This window comes from Eublepharis macularius, chromosome 13 (genome assembly GCF_028583425.1).
Source record: "Eublepharis macularius isolate TG4126 chromosome 13, MPM_Emac_v1.0, whole genome shotgun sequence".
Lineage (NCBI taxonomy): Eukaryota > Metazoa > Chordata > Lepidosauria > Squamata > Eublepharidae > Eublepharis > Eublepharis macularius.
In genome coordinates, this window is record NC_072802.1 from 8,680,684 (window position 1) to 8,696,980 (window position 16,297).

The 16,297-nt window shown below is 47.2% G+C and overlaps 1 protein-coding gene across 2 annotated transcripts in view; it reads right to left on the reverse strand.

Moving 5' to 3' along the window:
• The window catches only part of ARHGEF9 (Cdc42 guanine nucleotide exchange factor 9), a 408,379-nt gene that overhangs the window by 329,819 nt on the left and 62,263 nt on the right, over window positions 1–16,297 (reverse strand). For both annotated transcript variants that reach the window (XM_054996023.1, XM_054996022.1), the window contains exons 3-4: window positions 11,443–11,590; window positions 5,281–5,390 (exon numbers count right to left, since the gene is read on the reverse strand). In XM_054996023.1, coding sequence (XP_054851998.1) covers window positions 5,281–5,390; window positions 11,443–11,590 — 258 coding nt within the window. The remainder of the gene's footprint in view (window positions 1–5,280; window positions 5,391–11,442; window positions 11,591–16,297) is intronic.

Here is a 16,297-nt window from a genome sequence, read left to right on the forward strand (position 1 = left end):
ACTCACGTGTATTCCTCCCTGTTCTCCTCATCTAAGTTTCTCCCTAGCTATTGGGATTCCAAATTGTTTGGCCAAATTTGCAAGGTAGAAGGGGTGCACTGGGAAGCCTCCACTGTTCCATGTGTTGGTTTCCAAGCTGCATACACAGCACAACACAACACACAGGTTGCTGCAGCTTCCATAGCCTTCCTGCCTCCTTTCCCTTCTGCATTAGAGCGTGGTGTACATGCACTAATGAAACTCTATTTAAAAAGCCATCTTCATGCGATGAACACTCTTTCAGTTGGCCTGAACTGGCATCTCCCTGGCCTTAATCTGACAGTGACCACACTATTCTCTGATCACAGCCTCTGTGCTGGCTGGGCCTGATGTTCTGGACTTGACCAGCCAACAGAGCAGGCCCTTCTGCCTGTTGTGCTCCAGGCCCCAGCGTTTCCAGTTTAAGTTTCCAGCTCCAGCCATTGACTGCCGAGAAGCCGAGCGGGAGAAGATTTTTTTCACTGTCCAGATTTAAGTCCAGCAGCCTCAGTCTCTTTGGGTATGAATTTAGTACACTGACTGTGCTCCTGAAAAGATGCAGCCCCCTGCAACCATTTCCAGCAGCACCTAACGGCTACCCTTGCTGAGCTAGCCACGACTTCCCAACTCTTGCTCCAACCCATTAATGACCAATCCTCTGCTTTGGAGGCCTGAGACTTTCACTCTGTATTTCACAGCATCTGATTTGGAGAAGAAACCAAGTTTGGTTCCTGTAGCCAAAAGATAAAAATAAAATGGCACCGGCAGGCATTTTAATTCAAATTGAAATGAAATGGAAAGAATGGGGGGGGGGTCCAGCCACTTTTGCCTCTACCCCTAAAAAACAGGACTCTCTGCTATGTATCAGCTGGCAAAATCAATGGAGAAACAATACACGATTAAAAAGGCCAGCCTCGGCAAGGAGACACAGAGGCTTCCACGTACCAATAATCCTTTCCCTGCAAGCCTCTTCCAAATGTTGCCAGACCTGTCTAGAGTACAGAATCCGGACTCATCCGTAGCCATAAATCCTCAATAAAACATTTCTCTTATCTGCAGAAGAATGAAAACAGACAAACCAGCTCTTTGATGGCCATGCATATCAAACTCTGCTGCAGCAAGCAAGGCGGAGGAATTAAAGGAAAACATACAGCAAAAATCAGGCCCAAAAGAAATGTGATGGGATCTGTGCAGCTGCCCCCAAACTGAGATCCCAGACCTTCATCTCCACAGTAACATCTCAGGCTTGATTTAAATAGGACGCTGGCAGGGGGGCACTGAGCATCTCATGTATTCAGGGCTCCCTGCTGCATGATGTGCAGCTTAAGCACAGCCCAGGCAAACATGATAAAGCTGCACACATCGCAGCAATGCTATCTCCGTCGGATACTGCGCACCTGCAAGAACAAGCAAGGAGGGTTCCTCTCACCTGCGGGCATCAGGTCTACGAGAAGACAAAGCGTGCCATGGCAGCCTGGTGCTCAGAGTCCAGTCACCCTCCTCAAGCAGCAGCCGGTGAATCCAGGCAAGCTCTAAGCAACCGCAGTTAAAACACGGGGACACCGGATGAATTGGGACCCTTTATCAACAAGCTGTGCCATTTTCACAAGCTTGCGCATTTTACTCTACCATTTTGCCACGGGAAAATGATGTGTTTCACTCACAATCAATGCTGCAGATTCCATAAAAAGATAACATGCAAGACCGTGGGTTGGATCCTGTGGATCCCTTTGCTCTCTCTTTCAGGCATCTTAGGCGAAGGCGAACACCACCACCGCCCCACCAAGTGGATCCAGAAGATCCCACTCAGTAACTATTAAGCTCTCCAAGGGCATGCACAAGTTTAAATATATTATAAAATCAAAAGGCATGGGCTTAATTCCATGCAAGTGTTTTTTCCCCAACATACTGCTTTCTGAAAAGCACCCAGATTAGAAGGAACCCTTCACATGTTAAATTCTATCTCCCTTTTATTTCCAGATGTAGCAGACGTGTTGATAATAGAACTGGTTGAGTGGACATACGTTTTAAATATTGTTACTGTAATTTTTACTACTAACTCTTGATGCTTATTTTTGCTAGAATGTTTAAGTGACTGTCTTATTTCTGACCACTGGCAAATGTGGCTTTATGTTTCTGTCACTTATTACTCGAGTGTGATGTATTTTAATTTGGAGTGATAAGGAGAGAATTATTCCTCTTTCCAGTATGTGAAAAACCAGGGGGTCTCTTAATTCACCATCTGCAAGAACCAGCCTCCTGCTCTTCAGTGACTATCAAGGCATTTATCTTACCTTCACAAACTAAGGGCAAGTGAAACTGCTTTAACTCAGAAAACAATAATTAATTTAATAGCTCCAGCTCCAGACAACTGACACATAGCTGAACAGAAGTATTTAACTCAGGAAAAAAGGTAACAAGCAACCACCTTTCTTCAGAATTAGGCTCAGTAGATGTTGCAGATGACATGTATTCCCCCAGAAACTTGTAGCTGAAATGGAATTTCTACAGAAATATTAACCTGAGCCCCCTCCCAGGTGAACCAGAGATTCCTTCTCACCATCCTCTCCACAACATGTTTCCACATCGAAATAAAATTAAAGCCCTGAAGCCTGATTATCAGAGTGGTTCAGAAACACAGAAACAAAGAGCTGGGTCATCTAGTCCACCCTCCTTGCCCAGAGGAAGGCAAAAAACCTCTAAGATCCCCAGCCAATCTGGCATGGGCAAAAATTCCTTCCTGAGCCCAAAGTGGCAATTGACATTACTCTAGGCATCTAAGAAAGGGCCACGAGAGCCTCGCACTGGCTCGTCCCTTCCTGCCCTCCAACTCCAAGTCTGCATACATGCATATTAAGTCATAGAACCATCATTGCTGTCAGGCGGCCATCTAGCCTCTTCCTAAAGAACTCTAAGGAGAGCACACCACCTCCTGAGGAAGGCTGTTCCACTGAGGAACTGGTCCAATTCTCAGGAAGTTCTTCCTAACGTTTAGCCAAAGACTCTTTTGCCTTGATTTTAACCCCTTGTTTCTGGTCCAATCCTCTGGGGCAAAAAAATAAAAAACAAAAAAACCCTCCACTCCATCCTCTATGTGACAGCCCTTCAAATGCTTAAAGATGGCTTATATCACTTCCCAGTTGTCTCCTCTCCAGGCTAAATATGCCCAGCTCTTTCAACCTTTCCTCACAGGACTCAGTCTCCAGACCCCTCACCATCTTTGTTGCCCTCCTTTGAACACGCTCCAGCTTGTCAACATCCTTCTTAAATTGCAGTGCCCAAAACTGAACAGAGTACTCCAAGTGAAGTCTAACCAGAGCAGAGTAAAGCAATACCATCACTTCACATGATCTAGACACTATACTTCTGTTGATACAGCCTAAAATCACACTTGACTTTTTAGCTACCGCATAACACTGCTTACTCATGTGAAGTATATGATCTACTAAGACTCCTAGATCCTTCGCACATGTACTACCACCAAGACAAGTCTCCTCCATCTTATAATTACGGCTTTGCTTTTTCCTACCTAAATGCAGGACTTTACATTTATTTCTGTTGAAATTCATTTTGTTCGTTTTAGCCCAGTTTTCTACCCTGCCAAGATCATCCTGAATCTTACGCAAATTTAATGAGCATCCCGTCTTTGAAGTCTAGACATGATCTCCAATCTCTGTCTGCTTGGCAGATCCTGTCCACACCCACTAATCTGCTCTTTGCCCATCCACTCTCTGGCTGTTCCTCCCCTCTCAGACTCCTCCCAAACACCACTCCTCTGGGCCACTCCCAACCTGCCTTTCCTCGGCTCTTCAGGCTACAGCTCCCTCTGGCCTCTTTCCATCAGTCCTTCAGTCAGCTCTAACTTGACCTGGGACCAAGCAGCTAAGCCAGTGAGCGCAAGAGGCCCTTCTGCATGACCCACCACCTCATGACATTGAGTAAGTTCAGCCTATCATGTCACCTGTCTATTACGATACTGATCTCTGATTTGTGGAGACCATTTTTAGATGAACACGTGAAGCTGCATTTTACCAAGTTGGACCCTTGGTCCATCAAGGCCATTACTGTCTTCTCTGACAGGCATCAGCTCTCTTGGGTCGTTCCTCAACCTCTTTTACTTGATCATTCTAACTGAAGATGCTGAGGATTGAACCTGGGACCTCATGCGTACAAGGCAGATGTTCAACTACTGAGCTATGGCTGCTCCGAGGTACAGTGACTTCAGCAGCAATACAGATCAGGAGACAGGCTGGCCCACCTACAAAGTAGCAGGAATAACTGCAGGTTTTTTCAAATGGATTATCTTGAAAAAGGGGTGGCAGGTTGCAGGTTTGACCTAAAACTTGTGCGTTTCCACGGGAAGGAAGGCATTAAAATTAGGAGTTAAAACAAATACTGCCAGTAACCACAAGACTGTTTTGCCAAGGATGCATTCATAGCCCGTCTAAAGTTTAACCCAACCCATTTTTCCCAGCATGTTCTTCCAGTCTTGATGTCTTTGCATTTTTTACAGGCATAACAAATCTCTTTCAAAAAACCTCTGGGAAAAGAACAATGTTTCTGCCCTGGAGATCAGATGTTAGACGCTTGACATTTTTAAGAGAGATGCCACGGGCAGCCAGGCTCTGCTCACAGCTCCACCAAGCACCTCCCCTGAAACCTCAGGCTCCGCCCAATTCTCAGGAAACCTGGCGACCCTCTCTGGAAAAGCTCTTAGAGAAGACCTGTGGGAGTGCTCTGCACTTCCGAATGTACAACACTAACACACATTCCAAATTCGCCTAAGAGTTGACTGCATTTTTATTTAAGTTAAGAATCCCTTGATTTGTATTTGAAACCTCCTTTGGAATGAAGCAACTGCATTAATGTGCCGCTCAGAGAGTTTCAGTAGCAATAACATTGTCAAAAAAAAGAAGCAGCACTGATCAAACACCACAGACGATTTAAAAAGCACTCGGTTTCTCCATCTGTGAAAACAGCTCAGTCAGAGCAGGGGGGAAGGCGGTTTTAACTCCCTGACTGATACCCGAGAGAAACAGGGAGCGTAATGTGCTAGTTTTTATATCATCATAAAATAACTCAGAGACTAATTGCTAATTTAAAAAAACACGCACACGTGCCGTGGCTGCTCAAGAAAATGCATTTTGGATGCATTTTGCAAATGCTTTCACCAAACTGTATTGTTCCTTTTCACTGCTAACCATGCAGGAGATAAATTCAGCTAGCAAGGCAGTTAGAAATGCATTTCAAATAGGGGCTTACTTTACTGAGCAGCAGCTGCTCCACTCCAGGCTTGAGGGGTTTCCACTGACTTCTCCCATTCCTGCCATCTCGACGCCGCACTTCCAGAGTTTTGGAACCCAAGTTGCTCTCTGTTGCCAGGACAAGATTCAGAGGAAAGAAGGAATAAAAACATTGTAGGAAATGGACCCCTTTGGTCAGCTCGCTTCTCCCCACTTCCCAAGGCCTTAATTCAAGTCACCAGCTTCCCTGGGTATGACCTCCAACGTTATGTTCCCACTTGAAACCAATGTAAAGTGAGGTCCAGGACTCCCGTACTTACTCCACAGAAACTCCCAAACTGTGGTGTAGCTTACACACACTACAGAATGTCATACAGTGGTTTGGTGAGGAGAATGGATAAAGGGTGTTATTTTCTAGAGGTGGCAGGAACCAGAATTCTTGTCATGTGAACATGAAACCACCTAGTACAGAGTCAAAGCACTGTCTGACTGTTTCTTTTGTTCACTGAGCTTTCTGAAGAACTCAAAACCTAGCTTACTCTTTTGGGAATTTCCACTCTATAAGTAAGGGAAATGGGTGAACCTTTCTTGGAGCAGCCAAATACCTTGAGCGGGCCAAGATGCATCTCTTCAAATTTCCCTCTTCTGCAGCTACTAAGGCACAGGGGCACCTCAGTCTCCTTTACACTAGTCACCCCAACTGGATGAATGACCCAACTCACAACGCTAGTGTGTTTGGATTTAAACTTTGCCAAATGAAACGAGGTACTTTGCCTTAAAAGCTTCTTCAGTTGTGGCCACTGGTCTTTTTCAACATGGCCACCTTTTGTTCCTTTTATAACCTGAGATTTCAAAGGCTTTCAGAGTTCAACCCTAGTGCCAAACTGGCAAGTGGAGCTGGTAGCAGGGCAAAGAGACTTCCCATTTCTGGGGCACAGGGCTTTTTTTCAGCTGGAATGCAGAGGAAAGGAGTTCCAGCACCTCTTGAAAATGGTCACATGGCTGGTGGCCCCGCCCCCTGATCTCCCGACAGAGGGGAGTTGAGATTGCCCTCTGCCGCCAGCGGTGTGGAGGGCAATCTAAACTCCCTTCTCTCTGGAGATCAGGGGGTGGGGCCACCAGCCATGTGACCATTTTCGCCGAGGGCAATTTAAACTTTTAAAAACTCCCCCCCTTGTTCCAGCTGACCCAAAGGGACATCATTGTGTGGTCCTGAGTTCCGCCACTGAGTTCCACCACCTCTTTTCCCAGAAAAAAAGCCCTGCTGGGACACAGCAGAGCTGCAGGTCTGCCTGTCCCACTCATGACCCTGCTCAACTGTTTGGGCCAATAGCAAGCGGCACAGGAGAGTAGATCTTGGATTCTTCTCATTTGCCCTCATAATAGCAATGCTTACAATGAGCAAGGCTGGATTTAATGTCAAGCAGCTCCAGCAACTGCCTGAGGTGCTTGAGTTGGAGGAGAGTGCCTGGCTCACAGCTGCTGTCCTGGGCTGTCCACAAGGAATACGGTTTAACCGGTTCACTTGCAAGGCTGGCAACACTGACTTCTGTGGACAGCATTGCCGCGTTAACGTTTGTTTGTTTGTTTGTTTGTTTTTGTTCGTTCGTTCGTTCGTTCGCTCGCTCGCTCGCTCGCTCGTTCGTTCGTTCGTTGCAGGACAATGTACAGCACCAGTGCCCATTCACCAAACAGTGGGAATGTGAATGGTTTTGATAGCATCAGTACCATAAAAACAATCAAAAAGCATTAACAGTCAATAATGAAACATACATTAAGACAAGGATCACTCCTTCTCTAACGTGATAGGGATTGGGGTGGACTGGTCATTTCATTCAATGGGCAACTGCCCTGGAGGCCCACTGCCAGCCCGGAGAAAGGCCAGGGTGGCTGGCTAGGAGACTGCAGGTGAGGAGACACTCCCCGTCGCTTCCGCTGGCCAGGTGGCCTGCTCCTTTTAACTTCCTCGTCTGCCCCTCGCAGGGATCAATCATGCATGCAAATCATACACTGAAGTCATGAAACGCTGTATGGTATTCCAAAAGCAAACAAAGAGGGATAGACTGTCAGAGCTGCTTCTCGCCTGGGGTGACATTTGGTCCAGAGCTGGCCCTGGGGGTTTCAGAACAAAACAAAATCGGTTGATGCTGCATTGTGCAAAGGCATTGACATTTGATGTGGCAGCCTCTAGCTTAGGGAATTTAGATTGGGGAATTTGTCCAATCCATGGATAGTAAATTGATCAATGACAACAATTAGCCATGAGAGCCACAAGGAACAAGACAGTAAAGAGTCCAGTGGCACTGATGTATCTGACAAAAAGAGCTGTGATTCTCGAAAGCTTATGCTACAATAAAGTTGGTTAGTTTTAAAGATGCTACAGGACTCTTTCTTTACTATTTTGCAACTATAGACTAACACAGCTAACTCCTCTGGATCTATGAACAAGGAACAAGGGATGCAGGAGGATGCCCTTTGGCAGTTCTGCTTGTTTCTCTATGTTAACTTGGTGCACTTTTTTTGTTCCATCAATTTGACTGCTGCTTTTCTGTCATATGTATATATCCTAGACCACTTATTGTAAATAAATGAACACATTTTAATTAAATGAACACAAAAATACACTGGAAGATGTGTTAATTTTAATGGGAAAAATTGTTGCAAGAGAGAGGCAGCTCCTATGCAAATAAAGATTCACAAGTTCCACTTGCTGATGGAGTACATTGAATTGAAACAGAGATTTTTTACTCAAATCAGAAGGGATCAAAAGTTCAACAGCGTTGCCCAATGGAGCCTCTGTGTTCAGATGCACCATATTTCAGGGCAGATTCACATGTTAGTAAGTTAGTTAGTAAGTACACATGGCAGACATGTGGCCATGGATGACAGTTCAACCCACAACCTGTTCTCTAGTGCAGACCAGGCTTTCTGGGTCTTCGCAACCTGTTCAAGTAGTTCAGCACCAACTGGAGGGGTGGGGAGGTAAGAAGCCTACTTGTAGCTAAACTGAGAGTTTCTAGTTCACTCCACTCAAAAAACTTGTGTTTTTTAGAAAGGCTGAAACACAGCTAAGTTAGAGATCAGAGACCATGTTTCAACCTCCCTAAAAGACAGCAATTTGGGGGGCACACGTGGATCAGAAATCCACTCCTACTTGATCCTCTACTCAACTGAGAGTCAGCTTCTAATCCCCCCTCCCCCCAAAAAGCTTTGATGAGTTTGGCAAATTTGTCAGGCAATGAATTTTCCCGGGCCAGGAGATCAGAAGCTGATTCCCAGATGACTGGAACATTGGCTGGCAGTCAGATCCTAACCCACGCTCCAAGAAAGCCCCCAGTGGGTCAGGCAGGCAAGCCAGCCTGCCTGCCATACCTATGAATGTATTGCTACTGGGGGGATGGGTAACGGGGTAGCTTTCCTCCTTCACTGTTTCTTGCTTTGCTTGGGCCAAGGGGTGTTATCAGTGCCGCTGGAGCGGTGTGGGAACAGACCTTGGGAATTTCAGCTCTGCATCTCTTGCAGGACTTTCGCACCAACTTCAACTGACTCTTGTTTGGACTGGGGGGAGGGGACTGGAGGTATGACCTCTTAGGGAAGATTTGGCTTTGGCATTCCAGGCAATTACTCTGTACCATGCTTTGCTAGCATGGATTCCTAATAAAGACCTTCTTATACAGCTGTGTCTGATGAAGTGGAGAGTCTGAGAGAGTCCTCTAGCCAGGCCTGACACAGTGCTGCTGTCAGTCCCTGGCAGTTAGGTCCCTCAAGCGCTCCACAGTTAACACACAGGTGTTCCAGTTGAAGCAACTTTATTGAGATCCATACAGTTCATGGTGTTCACACAAAGGTGGCAATTGGCAGAAGTGGCAATTCAAACAAAGGCATTACTAATTATAGGGAAACTTCCTGCCCTTTGGGGTCTGTTGACATTCTGGCGCGAAACCCCAAAGAAGTTACGTGGGAACTGATTAGTTTAGACTAAATGAAGTACACAGTGAAAATATCCCAGTCTCTGGGGAAAGATACAACATTCGCTGCTAGCAGATTGCCTTCAAGGGCACTTGCTGGAAAAGTGAAAGTACATATTTTCAACAGATAATGGAAAGACCCCACTGGCTCTCCTGCATTTTATGTTAGCAGTTTACACACTCTCAGATGCTATGACAGAAAACAACTTTAGCAAAACAGTAATGATGCATAATACAATAATGGCAGGTATGCTGGTCTCCTGTTTAGCTGCCGATCAGGTTCTCTGTGAAATTCGCAGTATCCTTAGTGGCCACCCTGAGGATAGTGGATCAAAAACAGTGTTTCCATGTCTCCTCTGAAATGTGCACTGCTTGCCTCATTATCACGCTTTTCTCTGCCCCTCTCCACACCATTAAATGACACTGGCTGGAGTAGTGAAATGCAGAATGTCATGGCATCACAACATGGGATAAGTGATGCACAGATGCATGTGGAAGAATTCAACACAGGAATTCCATTTTCAGCAGTGGCTCTGTATTGTCTGTGATAAATAATTACACCATCCTTTGCAGATGACATTGAACAGGGGAGGGTTACCTCCTTGAGAATTTCCTGGAAGCATCTGTCTATTTGCTCTTGGAAACAGAATGGTGGATTAAATGGCTGTCACCAGCAGGGGAGAAAAGGGGAGGGTCCTCAACGCTGTATAATGCCATAAAGTCCACCCTCCAAAGCAGCCGTTTCCTCCAGGGAAACTGATCTCTGTACTCTGGAGATGAGTTGTAATTCTGGGATATCACCAAGTTCTACCTGGAGGTTGGCAGCCCTGACACAAAGTCAGACTGTGTAACTCTGTATTGTCTCCTCTGACTAACAAGAGCTCTCCAGAGTGCCAGGCTGTGAAGAGGCCTGTCCTAGGGTCCATGCCCTGAGATTCTTTTACCAGGAGGCATCAAGGTGGAACCTGGGACCTTCTGCATGCCAAACACGTGCTCTGCCACTCAGTCCCAGGAATCCAGCCAAGCAGATCTCATATTCATGACACACAAACGTTGGAAGCATCCTGAGTTATTCTACTGACAGCATCCTCCTCCTCTTCATTTGCCTTATATGGCTGCATGGATAACAGCCAAGTACCAAGAGGCAGGTGGAGCGAGGGAGGAATCCAGGATTCTAAAATTAAATGCTACCATTCTCATCAACCCAGGAATCAATCTCCTTCCCCTCCTCCTGGCACAGCAGTTCTCACAGGCGCACCCCTCAGAATTTCCAGAGGGGCTCCACAGCCACTTCATGCGGCATGACGCAGCTCCCCCTTTTTATGCAGTCCTTGTTCAGAGTGACACCCACTGGGAGAAGATGCCACGTGCCTAGCCTCAGCTGCTGCTTAAGTAGGCTCCGAGTCAGCACACTGCACGTGGCTTGGGCACATCACAAACAGCACATGGGCTTGTGCATTTCCTTACTTCCTTTCCTTCCTCCCTCCTCCTCCCAGCATCCTAGCATCTATCATCCCTTTCCGGGAGAGTGGTGCCTACTGAGCACAGCTAGACTCGGGATAAGTCAGCTTTTCTAAGCCTCCTTGAGAGCAACTGTGCATCGCGCATTAATCTGGGATGAGGCCCTGTTGCAGAGCTCCAGCTCATGTGAGAGGTCTCAAGAGTTATGGCCCTGGACCAAAAAGGCCATAGGTTCAAATCTCAGCTCTGGCATTCAAGTGAACAGAAGTTGGGAAAGTGAATGGGATGCATTCACTAATAGACTGGTAGAGAAATTAACAAAATGCATTAATTAACAAAATGAAGGTGGCAAAGAGTGGGGAAAACAGGCAGGTGCCAGGATGCCAAGGCGACATTATTGAGAGCCAGCGCAGAGCAAAAGACAGAACAATGTTTGCAAACTGATCTTCGGAAGGCAGGGCCATTCCGCTGTGTCTCTGCATCAGGCCCCTCAGCCTTAGGACTCAGCTCCCTGCTTTGTTTAACAGGTGCATCTTTTCTCCTTTAACATGCTAACAGCAACACCTAGTTTCCAATGGCAAAACCACTAGACTGATGAAGGGTTAAACCCCCTCTTCCTTCCCTGCGTGGCCCTGGGGGGAACCGAGACTGCAGTTGCCTGCCATTAACTTTGCAGGGATGAACTCTAGCACTTCATCTCTTACAAAGCAAAAACCTTTGCCTAGAAGCAGCCCAGGTAGAGTGTGACTTACCTCCAGGACTTAGCAACAACTTCCTCTTCCAGCCCAGCTGATCCAGCCCCATTGGTGTGCTCTGGGAAAGGGGCAAAGAGTGGCACCTGTCCAAGAGGAGTTTGAAGGGCGGCGATTGTGGTGAGGGATGTAGAGGGTGAGAGAGTGGCTGGGAGAGAGAGAAAAGGAAAGAAAGGAAGGAAATTATTTCCAGAGATTTTTCACAAGCATTAAGAAATCCAGGGCCAGTTTTTGGGCTAAGCCCCCCCCCCACACACATACACCCCGGATTGCTTGGGGCACCACAACAAGGAAAGCACCTGGGCACCACAGGGCTCTGCCCACTCCTGGCATTCAGCAGTGCAGCAAGTGACTGGCACCCATTCCCTCTTGGAAGCAACTGGCAAAGGCAGGGACCAAGAAGGAGAAGAACGTGCCTTGCTTGGGGTGAAAACACACCCTGAACCAGGCCTGAAGAAATTAGTTTGGGTGTATCAAGATGACTATCGGGGCCTTTCCCTACATTACACAAGACAAACGCACAGAGAAGGAGCCAGTCTGACTCTCTGATGAGCATCCCTCTAAGAAACCTTTACTTTCTTGCATTCACAAAGTATAAGAGAGGCAGTGTTGTGTAGTGGCTAGAGTTGTCGCCTGGAATGGTCTCCTTGCGAGTAATGTCATCATGCAGGCCTCGTGCTGCCCCGGGAGTGCTCCTGTGCTCCACATCAGGCTGATTTCAGACCGTTTGGGGCTGAATTGGACCTGTTTGGGCCAAATTGGGCCTGTTTGGGGCCAAAATTGACCCGCTGCAGAGTGCAGGAGTGCTGCTGGGGTGATGTGACAGGCCCTGGAGTACTCCTGCACTCTGCATTGAGCCGATTTTGGCCCCAAATGGGCCCAATTTGGCCCACTGCATCCTTGGGAGTACCGCTGGGAGGGCTCTAGCGAACTCCTGCACTTCACAGTGGGCAAGGAAGACAGCTATGCGAGAGGCCGATAACCACGGGATCTTTCCCAAGGATACATACACATAAAGCCGGTGTTCTTAAATATAGGATAATTGTTTTATTCGAGGGGCAAATGCATACACACAAGATTGCATGCAAACACACAAAAGGCCTAGGAAAAACAGTGGTGAAGATGGAATAGATACAGGGTATTGCAAAGCAATAATTACCTATCCGGAGAGCAGGGAAGTCTGTGGTGAGAGAGCTTCAAGTGACAGCATTCTTGACCAGGAGAGCAAGAGGCTTAGGGCAAACCTCAAGGGAACAGCGCATGTACAATTTGAATGGGGCCGGGGCACTACCTTTATAGGTAGCCGACTGCTTACAGAGTGACGGCCTGGGAACTGGTGACCCAGGTTTGACTCCGCCCTCTGCCAAGGGAGCTTGTTGGGTGACCTTGGGCCTTTACACACTCTCAGCCTAATCAACGGAATAGAAATATAATGAAATAAAATACTTCGCAGGGTTGCCGTAATGAGGAAAAATGGAGGAAAGGTGAATGATGTAAACTGCGTTGGGCCCCCATTGGGGAGAAAGGTAGGGTATAAACGAAGTTAAAGAAACCAAAAATCTTTTTTTAATGTAATGTGCAGCATGGTCCCCTCCAAACACAAAAGTCAGGGGTGTCACATTTTTACAATGAACTTGCTTTTCTGTTATTTGCACTGGGAAACTATTTTTATTTATGTCATTGATATGTCAGCTGAAATTCCTTCCTCTGGACCATCCGATCCCAAATCCAATTACTGAGTGGATCAAACACTGGAGAATATCCATCTTTGTCCAGGAGGCTCCCTTCCTCCACCCCATTCCTTTAAGACTCTGGTCCTGTGGTGCCCCCAGTTGGTACTGCAGCAAGTATCCAGAGATGGACAAACTGAAACCTCAGAAGTGGCCGTTCATTCTTTTAGCACCATCGCTGTGCAGAAAGAGGCTGTGCCAACTCTCATCTGCCTAGCAAAGGGCCCCCAAGTTTATGCAGCCCCTCCAGATGCTGCTAATCTCAGGGTAAGGGGAGAGAATGGAGGAGGCAGCCTGTTTTCTGTTTGGCATTTGCACTATACATTCAGTCATGTCCACTGGATTCCACCAGAGGTACCAAGCACAACCAAACTTTTGGCCCGACCCCCCCCTCAAGTTGTCACCCACTGCTCCCAAGTATGCTCTGTTCCTAATCTTCCAGGCCCCACCCCACAGTTTCCATGTTCCACCCCCCAGAGTCTAAGCCTGAGGTCTTTACTTTAGATGTTCCAGTGGTTCCGTGGCATGAAGTGCCATTCACTAACATAGGGAAGCATACAATTTGCTGGTATTGGACAGCCTTGCCAAAATTATGTGTGCTCTAGTAACATGCAGATTAGATTACAACAATGTGTACCACATGGGGCTGCCCTTAAAGACTGTTCAGAAACTTCTGCCAGTATGGGACACAACCACCAGGTTGTTAATCGGGACTTGCCAGTCAGAGCATATCTTTCTAGCGTTAGCAGATGTTTGCTGTCTCCCAGGTTGTTCTGAGCACAATTTAAAGAGCTGGCTTTTGCTTCACTTTTAGAGGTCAGGCTGGTGTTGATGAACAAGGATTAGGTACTCACTGTGGTGCCTCCTTCATCACAGAATAACCCTCTCTCCACTCACGTGGCACCAGATTGATGGTCTTTTAGACAACAGATACCGTTGCAGTTATTTTCCCAGGCTTCTGGTGATTAATACTCTGCTGCTGTGACGTTGCTATCTTAAGTGACCTGCGGGATTTTTCTAAGAACATTCTTGGATTTTATTGTGAATTTTAAAATAATTGTTAGCCCTCTTAGAAGACCCAGGGCAGAAAAGTGACACATAAATGTTACCCCAAAAGCAACTCGTTGTGCATCTCAATCTTGTCAGCAGAGCCATCTGAGGGTCATGCACAGGTGAACAGGCACTCTAAGAGAAGGCACCATATTGAAGGCTGTCCTTCCTCTCTCTTTGCTGCAGATTATTTCCCCCCCTAAAGCTTGGATGTGTCTCTCTCCCACAGGGGAAAATCCCAATATGGCAAAAGAATTGCTCTGAAACCTGACTGGTGACAAAATTCATGGAAAACACATCTCCCCATCCTCATGGCAATTCAAAAGAAAGCAAGGTGCTTCTTCTGAAAGGTCCTCCCGGGGAATGATGCTCCTTGGGTTGGGCTGCAGGACAAGATACAATGGAACCTGTTCTACTCATCCCATCTGTGTCCCACTCTTGTTCCAAGGAGTCCCAAATCCCTGCAAGGTGGGTTTGACTACAAGACTGTGCCGAGCCCAAAGGCACCCAGGTTAATTCACGCCTCAGCAGGGAATAAACTCGGGAGTCCCTATCTCAAGGCTAAGCATCCAACCATGAATTCCACTAAAAGCCTCTTTGGCATGTTAGAAATGCCGAGTGACACCAATGAACACTGTCAAAAGTAAGGGGCGTTGGGGAACCAGTCACCAGTAACGTCTTTTGCAAAGCTGCCCCACTATTCTGTACCCTCCAGTTCTCCCTAGTTTTCCAGGGCAGGGGACGAACTTTTAAATGCCAGCCTTTCTGTCAAAACCCACCGGTCTCAGCAATGGATTCTCAAGTATTCTTAAACGCTCCAATGCAGACGACTCCATTGATGCCACGCTACCCGATCGATCCCAACCCCCTAACGGGCTTGTTGTCCATGCTGATCAATGCCACATTTCTGGCACAATAAGCAAGCTGGGGACTCAGCGGAATCTCGATGCATATTCTATCTTATTCACATGCACTGGAGTTTAGTTGGACAGAGAAGACGTGATCTGAAGCCCAAGAAGCAGACAAGAACAGTCCCCAGATCAAGGCCATCCGAGCAGCCACGCAGCCTTGACTGTGATTTAAAGGTATGGGGGGAGGGGGTCTCACTTAGGCTTTTTTCATTTGCACATGTCACCAAGACGGGATATGAGAAGGCATTAGCTTTGTGCTGTGCAAAAAACAGCACTTAAAAGGCCACTCAGGTTTGACATTTGCAACATAGGAGGAAGTGCTGGGTTCAAGTTTTTACTTTGGTGAGAATACGAAGCGCGTGCTGGATCAGACTCAAGTCTCACTTCATCCAGCATCCTGTTCTCCGCTGTGGCCACCCAGTGCCCAAGGCCCGTGGCACAGGAGTACTAAGGCCAAACTCTCCCCCTCTTTGTTTGTCTCACCCTAGCAACTGGTACTCATTGATACACTGCCTTTGAACATGGAGATGCCATTTCCACATCTTGGCCTCTGAGGGTTTCCTCCTCCTTCTCCACGAGTATCCCTAGTTTCCCTTAAGGCCAGTCGTCATAACTAGGCATTAGGTCTGCCACTGGAAATGATGCCCTGAATTTTCCTGTAAGCCTCCAGGATGTTTGCACACGCACCATCAGCAGGGACCCACCTTCACCCTAGGGCTGTTCTAGTACCCAGCAGGCACACCCCCTTTGGCTAGTTGGGAGTGTGGCTGTCTTGGAACATCACACTTGTTTATCCCTTTTGTCCCCTTGCATGAGCATTACAGACAAGCCCAATACATTTGTAAGGAGACACATGAGCAATCGCTTTAGGGGTGGGGAGGTTAAAAGCAGGGACGTGCTGCTCTGCAGTGCATCACCCAGGTGGGCAGGACATTGTTGAGCCTCTGGGGACTCTTCAGCACATGAACTGCTCTGAGAACCTTCTGTGGCACAGCAAACTTGGAAAATCTGTATGAGGGATTTTATAGGGGGAGTCGACACTGCGAACATTTTCTCCTGAAGCTCGGCATTTCTAGTTTCCTGAAGGACTCGACATTTGTACTGCGGAGTCCCACGGGTTCTCTCTCGGTGGGGTGAGTGTGTGACTTGTGGGTGAGTCATCAA